We start from the raw sequence: 13662 nt of genomic DNA on the forward strand, positions 1-13662 counted from the left end.
CCAAATGTGTTGTTAAGTAGGAACATTTATAGACATTGTCGATACGCGTCACCAAAAAGACCTAATTTAAAATAAACACACGCTCTCAGCAGAGACTAGCAAGAATTGATAACGACTTCTGACGGCCAAGTGCTGGAACTAATGAGCCATTTATTTAAGTCATTTTCATGGTTTTGCCAGAAAGTCAAGAGCAGACAAGGTTTATGGGTTACAGTTGTCATGGGTTAATTGAAAATCCACTAAAAATGTCAAGCGATTAACTCCTCCCCAAGGGCTGCACACGAAAACGAAAAAACTCAATCCACATTTGCTGGCTCTGAAGCATGCTATAAAATGCAACTATTGTACTGTATTCACAGCAAGTATGAGTTTACTTTCAATATGTTTAGTACATTCAAACAATGTCTATGCTGTCGTTTGCACATTGCATTAATGCAATAAATAAATATAAAACATAAGTATTACACAAAGGCTTCTTATTATTTCTGTAACACTTTATAAAAAGTTGTCTTTGTTAACAAATAGTTAATACTACCTGTATACTTCTACAGCACTTATTAATCTTGGTTTATGTTCAAGTTAGCACTTTATGGTATATTATTCAAATCAAACCTTTAAACTGTTAACATTAGTTAAGGCACTATGAACTAACATGAATAACTGTAATGACAGGAACTAAAATTAATAAGAATAAATAAATGCTGAAAACCTATATTGCTTGTTAATGGTAGGTATTAATGCATTTAATGTTTACTAATACAACCTTATTGTAAAGTGTTACAATTATTTCTTATGTATATATGAATATTAGTCAGTCAAATGTATTTATAAAGTGCTTTTTTACAATGCTGCGTTGTTTTAAAGCAGCTCACATGAAAAACATATATATACACATATATATAATTTAGTAAATTTATATTATAAACAAAAGGTGTCATATTAAACTAGACATGCTTTTGCATCTTACATGTAAATGGCCCTTAAATAAAAAAATATATATAAGCTTTATATAGAGTTTTGCAATAATTTGCAAAAATATAAACAGCAGTGTATAAAAAACAGAGAAATCCTATTTGAAGCTGAAAATGAATAAATACTTAAAATATTATTATAGTTCTTTTGAATGATTCAGAAAGTATTTAAATTTGATGATCAAAGGGTGCATATTAAGAATGTAATAAAAAATGACTATTTTACTAAAGCCGATAGTATACACTACCCAGGTAAGGACCTGCAGTGGTAACACAGAGGTTAAACATGTACTTCTAGTGTCCAGTAGCCTGCATCCCCCATCTATCCCACCCTCAGGACATCAGGGGGCCCAGGAGTCAAGCCTGTTAGATGGGCTCTTAAGTACATTAGGCCGTGTAGTGCATCTATGGTGGTGACAGCAGTAAGAGAATCGGTTCTTTCATGGGGGGTCAGGCCAACAGAACTAAACTGCTGGGGGTCGGTTCGATGAACCAGGTCAAAGTGGTTCCTTTAAGGTCACTGTGCAGGTATTTTTAAACAAATCCTGTTCTTCTTTCATACCAGTACTGAGGCACTAAGACAAGGTCAAGCCTGTCAAAATTACCCTGATAATCCCACAACCATATTAAATTCACAGGACTAAAATAATACAACAAATGCCGATAAAGATTAATTATGGATGCTTTCAGTGTAAATCTTAAAATGATGTCTATGGAGAAATGCTTAAATGACTCGAGCCATCAGATATGTAAGGGTTCATTTTAATCCGATCTATCAATGCCAACCTTTTAAATATTAAATATATTACAAGATATATTAATTCCATCTCATGTTATCAAATATCCACACACTTTCCAGTTATTTTTGTGTCTAACATACTAAACTGGAATTTGATCTACAAAATGCCTAAACTATTTCATCACAATGAAGTCACCATTATGCACACACACTCATAAAACACACTCGTGTGTTTGTTTGTGTGTGTGTTTGTTTGTGTGTGTGTGTGTGTGTGTGTGTGTGTGTGTGTGTACCTGGTAATTATCACGTTGTGGGGACCAATTGTCCCCACAAAGATAGGAATACCAGTGTTTTTGTGACCTTGTGGGGACATTTTGATGTCCCCATGAGGAAACAAGCTTATAAATCAAACAGAATGATGTTTCTTGAGAATGTAAAGTATCAGAACGTTTTGTGTGAGGGTTGGGGTTAGGGAATGGGGTAGGTAAGGGGAATAGAATATACAGTTTGTACAGTATAAAATGCATTACGTCTATGGAATGTCCCCACAAAACATGGAAACCAGAATGCGTGTGTGTGCGCGCGCGTGTGTGTGTGTGTGTGTGTGTGTGTGTGTGTGTGTGTGTGTGTGTGTGTCTATGAGACATACCCATGGGGCTTTGATTGTTTGGGAGTTTTCTGAGCAGACTCAAAGAGAGAGGTCAGGTCTTTTATCGTGAGGTTCTGTCTCCCACTTTCCTTTACCCTGGGTCAAACCTTCACCTCCAGAGAGCAGACCACAGGCGGTCAATCAGCGGTCAACACACACACATACACAAACACATGCCAAAAACTCTTTTTCAAAGTTTATAAAGGGCTTGTCATTCTTATCAAACTGACATAACCCAAGGGCGATCAAAACTAAACGGGAAAAAAAATCTATGAAGGGGTCTGATCATACTTGACTGAGATTCTAAACTGAGATGTATTTTACTAAAGTAAAAAAAATGGCATGGCCCTTACTACTACACAAAAGGAAAAATGTCATGAAGTTTAACTTTCCATCTTCAATGGATGATAATAAAAAATTCAAACCACATGAAGAGGGAAAAATAACAACAGAAAACATAACCAAACTGCTAATGCTAGATGAATTTATATGTTGTATATAAATAATATTGTTGTATTAGACAGATGCCAGTTGTGTTCCATTTGGGAGAGTATTGCATTAGCAGTTCAAATGATTGTGGGTTCAAGTCCCAGGGAGAACACGTACTCATAAAATGCAATGTAAGACTCTTTGGATAAAAGCATCTGCCAAATGCATGAATTGAAATGTAAAAAATGTCTGCTAGTTTTCAAAGAAACCCATGCAAACCAAAAACACAATTTACATAAGGAGATATACAGTGCCAAGAAGATATGAGGACTGGAAAAACAGCACACATGATGTAAATCAAGCACCGGAAAGCAGTGAAGACTCGAAGTAACAACAATTCTGAAATATCTGAAACACTGCATTTAGGAAAGCATCACACAGAATTGTAAAACTATAAGCAATATGCATGTAGAGAAGTGGAAGATCACTATGGGCAGGCTATCATGGCATGGCACTTTAATGGGCTCAGTGTGTCTTGGGAGTGGGGTTGTGTTAGGCTACCTGCTCTACCCCTCTTCTGACCTGCGGAAGGCACCAGCAACACAACCCCAATAGCCCACCCCAACCTCACCAGAGACGGCCTCAGGCCCCAGGCTACAAGCCGGCCGCCGCTCCCCTGCTCTCCCCCAGCAGGGGCTTACATTTCAACCGAGTGCTCCAAGCCCCCTTCTGGAGGTGATTAGCCCCCCGAAGCCGTGACAGATTCTTTCCGAGATATCCGACTCACTCATGTTTATTTTATCCAAGCTCTCTTTTGTGGATGTGCTGGATATGAAGTAACCCACTTGAAAATGGGTATCAGTTTACATATACGCCACAGGACTGATGGAGGAGTCGGAACAACAACAACAACAAAACTAAGCAACCGTTTGCATGTCAAGAGAATATCTTTTCATTTATTTTCCCTGGTCTTTCATCTATCCTTATCTCTTGCTCTCGACCCCCTTCGGTAGCATCACGCATGAAGCCCGCCCCCTGATGTGGCACCAGGCCTGCAGACAACTCGCTCTCAGTCTGAAACCCTCTGAGTGCCGTACCTCCTCAGCACTTAACTCAATTTCACACTTCAGGTCCGCTACAAAGTCTCCTGAAACACAATCGTCTTGTTTATTCTCCACCATCCCAAACAACCTATTAGCTAGCTATTTACGATCCCATCATGTGTATTCAATTTAATCGGTCAACGTGTATTACACGACATATGCGGATTACTGAATGGATTGCTTAATTGGGAATTCAGGGCATTTTGTATAACTACAATTTATACAAAATTTTTTTTTTGAAATGCATTACGTATCAGTATCATTTATTTGTAAAGCATAGCTCAGATTGCCAAGTATCTGAGTTTGTATTGCAATCTTTTAAATTCCAGTAAGTCCTTGAACTTTCGCGAGCTTCTGTGGAAACATACTGGTTGCTCTTGAAGAAGGCCAGACGTGCATTTGGGTCTACAACAAACATATAACGCAGGCAGAAACACAGCCACGAATGAGCTCATACTGTATGAGCTCTGGATTCATCGAGCACAGCAGTGCAAATAGAAAACTGACAGAAACCAAAGCTTCACTTTCCATTAAAAGACCAAAGAGTCCAGGCAGCAGTGACTCTGAGAGCTTGACACAGGCCCTTATTTCATAGGGCCATGATTGGATTTGTGGCGTAGAGTCACGCACTCCTGACCTTGATCAAAGCCGGCTTCAGGCCAACCCTGGAGGATCCAGGCCAGGTCCAGGACTACGCACTCTGTCTGGGCTTCTTTTAAGACTCACGGCCCATTGAACTTATGAGTACTGATGTTACACTAGTGCCTGGTAATGAAAACTGGTTCGGGCCCTTGGAGACATTATGTAAGCCCAAAGAATATATGCAACCGTGTTTGAGGACAGAACAATCGAACATGACAAGACACGAAGCTGCTTGCTGTTATGGCAAATTACGATTCAAATAAAACATTCATGCTATGCTCACCAAAGAGGCAGACAGGAAAAATAATGAGTGCTTAAAGACAGACATGATTTTTGGAAAAAATTTACATTTTTCATTAAAGAGCGAATAACTAGACAACAGTGATGGCTTGTGACTGCTCATCCGAGGGGCGCAAATTCGAAATAAGGGTCATTCTACGGAAATGTCAATTTTTCTGTCCCTAGCCTTTACAGAAATATAACACTTGAAACCCCCTTTAGGGTTACAATTTTTTATATTTTTAAATGAAACAATCTGTTATTTGAACAATTACACCTTCTTGATCCATCAATGTAGCAATATTTGATTTTTATTAATTATTATTAATTAATTAATTAATTATTAATTAACTATCAAATATATAATGTTAATTACATTAAAAGACAAAATGCTACATAAATATTATAAAATATATAATGAAAGTAGTGGTCACCTGGAGTTGTGTCACTGGTGTTACCGTTTACCAAAAAAGCTCTTATTTTTAAGTGTTTCAAAATCACACCGATGACATCACTTGACTTCCTTCTTTCAATATCCTGGAGATTTATGAAGAGACACCCATTTAAGTCCACTGTCTTTCATGATTTCATATGAAGCTTACTGGTATGATCTTCCTTATTGTTTGGGAATTGCAAAAATACAAGAATACAAATGAATTAACTACCATACTTAATTTAGTGAATATCCAATGATTGACAACATGTGGTTTAATCCTTTGCAGCAGAAATTTTGTAAAATGCAGTTTTCATGAAAATTGTCACTGGTGTTACTGTCACTGGTGTTACCTTCCTTTTGGGTAACAGCAGTAAAGATCAGTAACACCAGTGACTGGTGATTTGTGTCCCTGGTGTTACTGTTTTTTTTCTTTCACATGTGTCATGATGATAATTTTTTATTCATTGAATTCTGCTACTCCTAAGAATTAAGCTTTAAAGTTGAAAAAAATAAAAAGATATATTTCATAAACACCTTTAATATTGCTAAAGAAGTAAGGTAACACCAGTGACAAAAAAAGGTCTATGCAGTCACACAAAAAAAAACATTAAGCTGTCATTTATGTGTACTTATTGGGCCCTATTTTAACGATCCAAGAGCATTGTCTAAAGCGCACAGCGTGTCCGAATCATCTTTTGCTAGTTTAACGACGGGAAAAATGGTTTGTGTGCCGAGCTCATGGTCCAAAGGGTAGGTCCTTTTTTTAATGAGTAATGGGATTATTTTGGGCGTAACGTGCAATAAACCAATGAGAGTCTCAGCTCTCATCCCCTTTAAAAGCCAGTTGCGCTGGCACTATGTATAATCCCTATTTAGATGACGAACTTTGTAAACTGAAAAACTAAGCGGAGGAAGAAGATCCCCACACTGTAAAAAAATTCCGTAGAAATTGCAGCTGGGTTGCCGGTAATTTACCGTAGATTTAAATTTATGTTTTTTACTGGCAACATTTTGTTCAAAGTTAAATGAACATTAAACATTTACAAGTCTTTGTCTTTACAGAGTAAAACTAAAAAACAGCATCAAGAAAAACATTCTGGAAAACAAAATCTGAAGCAAAAAACAGAAAAAGGTTGATGATGATTTCTGGTTCCCAGAATGCTTTGCATGAGGCTGTTATTGTATATTTTTATTCTGTAAAGATAAAGACTTGTTAATATTTAACATTTATTTAACTTTGAACAAACTCTTGCCAGTAAATAACATAAATGTAAATCTACAGTAAATTACCGGCAACCCAGCTGCAATAACATTGTAATTTCTACGGATTTTTTTTACAGTGCAGTTTAAGATTAATGTTAAATAATTGTGTTGTTTTTCACTTGAATTGAAAATGTTATTTTTTTATGAAAACCTTTAAAACCCGTTTTCTTTTAGTCATGGAAGTAAAAAAGCAGGCTTTTAATTGCTTTAAATGTATGGCTATCCAATATCATAGAAAAATAATTTACAAGTATGTAAGAAAAGGTTTGTACTCTAAAAATACTTTATTTCTAACAAACAGGAGATAAAGAATTTACAAACGGCTATCCGCACGTTTCAGCACTTGGACAGCGTCAGGTTTTTTTAAGGATTACTTAAAAATGTTTCTCAACATGTTTCTCAAGTGACTCAATAATAATCTTTTACATTCAATACTTTAATCTTTCATATTTAAAAGCGTTTTTGTGCTGCTGCGCATTCATGTATGTGTTAAGCAAACCCGCCTTATCGTCCCGTTTATAGGCGCATATTACTAATGTGCTCGTTAAATAACAAAAAAAATTTTGCGCCATTGAGTTTAGACCAGGTTTTTGTTGGTCAATGGCGTAGTCTATTTTAGTTGCCTCAAAATAGCAACGCGCCAACAATGCGCCTGAACACACCTCTTTTCAGACCAGAACGCCCATGGGCGCAAAAGGGGGCGCAAATGCATTTGCTATTTAAACAACATGGCGCTAAACGTGAAAATGATAAGTGCGCAAGGTGGAAACTAGCAAAAGACACTTGCGTCGCGCATTGCGCTGCATTGCGCCGGGTGTAAGATAGAGCCCATAAAGTCAAAGAGTAATCTAATATTGTGGTCTAAGTTTAAATGTTAGAAAAAGAAATACATTTAAGACATCTTGCCATACCAAAAGTGGACGTTTCTGTAGAATGACCCATAAGTGTTCGGAGTGTCATGTGTGTTGCTCGCATTTTTTAAATATGTGTTTTTGTAAAAAAAGATTTTGTAAAAAAGGAACCACACACATGACGGACTACATGCATGTTGTGAAGAACTTCGCATCGAGCTCCTTCGAAAAAAGAAGTCACCGGCCGCCAATGGTAGACAGACGATGGACAGACAGACCTACCCAATAATCTTCTCTGCTGTGGTTTCCTGCCCTTCATTCTATCGGCTCTCTTCAGCATGAGACGGGCAGTGGACTCACTTGTAATGCCCCTGACAAAAACACCAGCAAGAGTGACCACACGGATCCACTCATTATTATTTATATGTGGTTGCACACATATAAATAATAAAAAAATAAAGTATACATTGGATAGGGTACATTGTGTAAAGTAGCACAGAAACATACCATTCATCAAAGATTTTTTGTGATCTCTCGGAAAAGGTGTTGCTTCTGAGGATTGAAACAGAAGATTTCGGAAATCCATTGAAAATGCAAAAACATCCATTTTACTTTTGTAAAGCAAAATGTAAGGTCTATTAAAGTGAAAGTGTATTAAGGAGTTTGGCTTTATACAATACCGTACCTGCTACTAAGGTGTGGTGACACATGTTGTTCCAAGCAAACTGCAGCTTTACTATCTGACCAGGCATGTTTGGGTTGATGTGGAATACCAGATGGAGTCTCAGAGTCAGGAGGCATCAATGGAGACATCTGATGCTATAAATACCACAAAAATAATCAAACATTATCATTAGTCTGCAGTTTCTTGTTGCTCGTTAGGAAACAACTCCAAATACTGATCAGACTATTTAGGTATCATAATGGTTAATTTTACAACATCACTGTAATCTTTCTTTGCTTTTTTATTCTTCAAACCATTCCAGCATCTATGGCTATATTCATGGGGAGAAGCGGTTAATCCACACACAAGTTGATCCCTACACAGAAGTTGGGGAGGGGCAATTTGGTATCTCCAAGTCACCTAACTTGCATGTTTTTGGCCTGTTGGAGTACCTGGAGTAAACCTACGCTGACAATGGCCCTGTCCCAAATGGCGCACTTCATGTGGACTTTCGGTCTCGTGGCCTTATCCCCTTCAGACCTGATATTTTCAGGTGTTTAATCAGTGTGCCATATTTTGATTGGTTTATCAGCAATTTTATTGGTTTAAACCACAAAACATGTGATGTCCATTCCAGTGGACCCAGGGTCTGAAGGGGTTAAATTGCGCGTGCTCGCTTAGTCAATGAATCTGTAGGGTGTCCCATCTGTCATTTTTATGCTCCGAAGTATGCTCATCAGCGCCCTCTTTGCACCCTTGATACGGTCTTCAGCGAACCTCACACTGCTGCAGGCTCCACACACCACAGAACCCCTTGTGAAAGAGCAATCGGACGACGGATGGGAGGAGTTTACACTGATAGGCAACTTCTCTTCCCATATCCAGCGTGACGCTCGAGTCTGTCCCAAAATACTCCAGTGCAGTGCAGTTTTACTTACTTACCACCTGCGACTCATAAACGGTTTATTTATTTCAGTACAACAAAATCAAGCGTTGAAACAAAAACACTTGCACATCTCCGCTGCTACACCGAAAAAACAAACTACATCCACTGTTCCCATAATGCTGGGTTTTTTTGGGAAGCTGAACAAGCTTAATTTTCTCTCACAAACAAAAACATTTCTTTGGTGACGTTGATTTTGTGTCAGCTCTTGGATGGGGTGTGCGTGCGCTATTCCAGGAGAAATGCCCATATAAAGACTTCCACTGTACTTCCATCATTTGTTCGAAAATAAAAACTGAAACTTGTACAAACTCAAAGTGCATTCGGCACAGAAATACTTTGCCCACGTTTAGCATGAGGAATCGAACTCTTTAACTGTGTTAATAAGTCAAAATGCACAAAATACTATTAGACCACCCCCTTTAAAATCAAACTATCTACAACCTTGTTTTTACTTCATCCATTTTTCTTACCATCGGTAATACAGTTGTATCACTAATATTACAAACATTACTCACTAAGTTAACAGCAAGACCTATGCTTCATGTGCACTTTCGATTCTTTCTGGAATATTTTGAGAATGGAAAATCTTGGGTTGTATCTGCTAGGTTTTCATCTTGGTTCTAGAGCACTGAAGTGCATTCAACTATCTCCACATCTCCACGCACCAGCTGCGTCCCATCACAGCATCGCTACTGTGATAGAAAAGCCCAGCTCTCTCTAAAGAAAAGAAACCGCAGGAGAAAAAGCACCGCAGTGAAAAATTACATCTGCTGAAGAGAAGGAAGTTTGAGGCGGCCCTGAAAGTAATTGTGTTTTTGGAGGCAATAAATGCGGCACTTAATCAACTCAAGAGACTCTGATTGTGCCGACCCACAGACAGAGGGAGGGTTAGTGAAGCTGTTACCTTTGGCAGCCGAGAGAGAGCTGAATATGGCATCGCCCTGGCAGGTGAGGCATCGGAATTCAGGGTTATCCAGTCTTTCTCCATCTTCTTCTATTCATGAAACAGAACACAAAGAAAACCAAAGAGCGATAGATGGACTGCATCATTCCAAAATGGCATTTTTACAGCTAATGAAATGCATCTATGTTTTCCCTTTCCCTTCAAAGCAAGTGGCACATTGCATTAAAGTAAAAGCATTGAACTAGCATTGATGTTTACTGTGCATGTACACACAAACACTTGAGAGCATTTCCAATGAAAAACAGCACACATTTATTTTTTTGCTCAAGTCTTACAGCTACATTTTCTTGTGTGGGTAAATTAATGTTGGTAGAACTTTTCCGAACGAAAGTGCATTGCAGAAACCGCAACATTTTCAGACCAATCACACAAAGCAACATAACATGACATTTTCATACACTATAATGAATCGCTTAACAAGCTATGCAGATGAGATCACTTAGCGTAAGCCAAAGTTAAGTTAAGTAAACCTGATGCAAATGAACTGAAAATAGCAGGTGACAGGAAAAAGAACCAACATTTTCCATCTCCTCTCATTGACTGCACTTTTTCTGCACCTAATCACTGCTGACAGCTTCCTGCCTTGCGGCTATGATTGCTAGTTAAAGGACTGTCGACGCACCGACCCTAGCTATCTGTCTGCCCACATCATCGTAATGGCAGGAGCACCACGTATCTGCTCATACCTCATCAAATGTGAATTCGTCCGTGTCCACCTCTTCAAAGTCCTCATCGCTCTCTGTGATTCGCACGTCGGCTAGAGCCTGGGCCAGCCTTCTACGCAGATTGTAGCCTTTCCACGCAGCCTGCAGGGGCAATACGCACAGCCATGAATCAAATACAAGCATAAATATTGTGTGTTATCCCATTAGGAAGATAAAACATGTTAACCTCTATTTAATTGCCCCGTGGTCTGCAGTTTGAACTTTCGGTGACTTTGGCTTTGTAAGACAAATGTAACGCCGGGTTGCTGCGTATTCCCAGCGGGAAAAAAGACTTAGCGGATCAGAACACCGGCTCTCCCACTCCTGCGACACGTTGGAATCTGATTAATCATTTTTTTCTCTTAGTTCGAGTCCCCGGAGACTCATTAAACACAGACAGAAAGGGAAAATATCCCTTAGAAGTTACATGTGAAAGAAATAGCCTGTTTTCAAAAGCACTACCTAGCGATCTAAAACAAGCCCTTGGCAGTAATAACGTGATGAAGATGATTTAATTTATTCATGTTATTTATCGCATGCATTAAATGAGGTACGGAAAATATTTTCTAGAGGTAAAATAAGCACCTCGGAGCAGTGGATCAAACAATCAAAGACTAAGGTAAATTATCTGTGTCTCCAAAAATTTCTATAACGGCTAAAAACAGGGTTCCCACAACTTAATTAACTTCAAATTCAAGGAACTTTCAAGGATTTTCCAGGTGCAATACCCTCAAATTCAAGGACTAAATGTGGGGACACATTTCAAATGAGAGCAAGGTTACATTGTGTTACCTTTTAAGATACATTGTTAAAATTCCCTTTCAAGAGAACTCGTGCTGCGTCACTGCGGTGACACTTTGGGGACGCCTCAAGGGGTAAGTTCGTCTTAATGTGCATATCAAATTCAACCAATGGTGAGGCTTAACAACACAGACAGGGTGATGCGGGAGCCAGGAAGTATATCGCTATCTAAAATATTGCCAAAGACGATGTTACAGGGATGCAGGAAGTATGGCAAGGGAGACGCAGCGTCTCGTTCCCTTCTCATGGAACAACAGTTACATACGTAACCCGAGACGTTTTCATTTGTCAAACACAACTATGCAAAAAAAGCATTTTGGTAATAAATTAACATTTGCATAAAAAAGATATAAGCATTTAAAGCAAACAGTTTAGCACGTGTGCTTAAAAATTCTAGAATGTTTATGATATTATCCTACACTACACAGGGAATAATATGGATGTATATTTTCAAAAATTTCCCAGGGCCTTGAAATTTTTTCCCAGATTCACAAATTTTCAAAAATTTCAAGGACCCGTGGGAACCCTGTAAAAAGTCTTACCTGAATAATAATAGCGGCACGGTCGTTCTCACGAAGTTCTGGCCTCTCAACACGCCAATCTTCCACCATACGAATATTCGATCTCTGGTTAGTTTTTGCAATTAAGCCTGAGGGGCCTTCACGTCTCCGCAATACGTATCTCCGCCAACAACGCTGGATGACCACAGCTGCCGCTCTGAGTGAAAGACAATTTCATCTGATGACTCACCAAGGTCACGAATGACTTAATGAATGTCACTGAACTCAAGCTATAGATGATTCATCATGTTAAAACATCTGGAGAGAGACCCAACGGTTATCCAGTGTCTCCTAAATGATTAAGAGATGCTTTATTTTGGTTACCTTTAGCTAAAATTAAACATACTGTCAAACGTGCCAGATGTTTCCTCAAAACAGAAGTCTACCACAAATTAGAAGCTATAAGCGTTAATATGACATAAATTAGCAAAAGTGTTGCGTGTGAGAGCTGTACATTTTAAGGTTAAGAGGTTTCTTCTTGGTGGGCGTCTCACTACAACTTTCTGGAAAGTCAGTCTGAGGGTCGTTCGACTGAAGCTTCAAAGGATTTGATGTATGCTGAGGTTCCATCTCTGGACTTTGTGATGGAGAAGCTTCAGAAAAATCACACGGATTGCTTTCAGTGGCTGCCGAAGGATCCTCTGTGACACAGCTGTCTCCGTATTCATGGGCGTAACGCTGGTCCACTGCTAATCTGAAGAGCTCTGCATGGTGACCACTGACAAGAAGCTGGGCATTATGTTGTGAGGGCGCTGACCTGTTAAACAAATAAAAATTAAAAAAGGTTATGTTTAATGTTAAGGTTCGAAAAACAAATGCATGCTTTAAAAACACAGCAACCTAAAGGAATAGTTCATCTAAAAATAAAGTAAATGATGACAGAATTTTCATTTTGTTGAACTATCACTTTAATATTATTTATTAGCTTTCTTACGTGATAAAGACATAATGAAGTGTTTCAGGAAGTCTCTACAAAGGTGCCTCAATGTTACTCTAATTACTCTATTAGCCATGGTGACTTTGGCCCCTCCTGCCTCTGGCCCCTAAGCCTGTCCTGCTGTCAACATTAGAAACAATCTCTGTCACTACATAGTCCCTGCTATCATAATCCTCTGACACGGTTAAGCGAGGCAGTTACACTTCAGTTCAGCACGGGCTTATTAAAAAGAGCCATCAGAGTCAAACACAGTGTACATTTGTCCATTTCTACCAGGAACAAAACTACTGTTGAAACCTGTTGACACAATGTGCAAACACAAAGACATATGGTTGTAGTGGTTAATTTGATTACCTCATTAAAACAAATCAATGTCAAATTGCGAATATGGTCCGCAATGGACATCTTGAAAGCTAAACGTTGTTACAAGCAGCCAAGTCAAATAAATACAATCCTAGACCTTACACAGTCCTTCTACTTTCCGACAGCTGAAACTCCCTCCGAGAATATTTGGGAAAGGTTTCAATTTTACGTTTCCAAACGCTTTTTTAAACCTGTTCTTGCGCAGAACTAATAGGCCTTTATGGGCATCATAAATACAGCCATAGAAAATCTTATTTTATTGCCGTAGTTTGATGATATTAAACGAATCCGTTCACTTTAACTGGTCGCTCTATGCCTACAGATCAACACAGGCACTGGTTTAATGTTGCATCGCGGTCAG

General features: G+C 38.7%; 1 protein-coding gene across 1 annotated transcript in view; it reads right to left on the reverse strand.

Moving 5' to 3' along the window:
* lrriq1 (leucine-rich repeats and IQ motif containing 1) overlaps positions 1–13662 on the reverse strand; it is a 31651-nt gene that overhangs the window by 5757 nt on the left and 12232 nt on the right. The window contains exons 15-21 of the mRNA XM_065278728.2: positions 12456–12758; positions 11984–12158; positions 10623–10742; positions 9877–9966; positions 8048–8181; positions 7870–7914; positions 7645–7733 (exon numbers count right to left, since the gene is read on the reverse strand). Coding sequence (XP_065134800.2) covers positions 7645–7733; positions 7870–7914; positions 8048–8181; positions 9877–9966; positions 10623–10742; positions 11984–12158; positions 12456–12758 — 956 coding nt within the window. The remainder of the gene's footprint in view (positions 1–7644; positions 7734–7869; positions 7915–8047; positions 8182–9876; positions 9967–10622; positions 10743–11983; positions 12159–12455; positions 12759–13662) is intronic.

The sequence above is a fragment of the Paramisgurnus dabryanus genome, chromosome 9, assembly GCF_030506205.2.
Source record: "Paramisgurnus dabryanus chromosome 9, PD_genome_1.1, whole genome shotgun sequence".
Taxonomy (NCBI): domain Eukaryota; kingdom Metazoa; phylum Chordata; class Actinopteri; order Cypriniformes; family Cobitidae; genus Paramisgurnus; species Paramisgurnus dabryanus.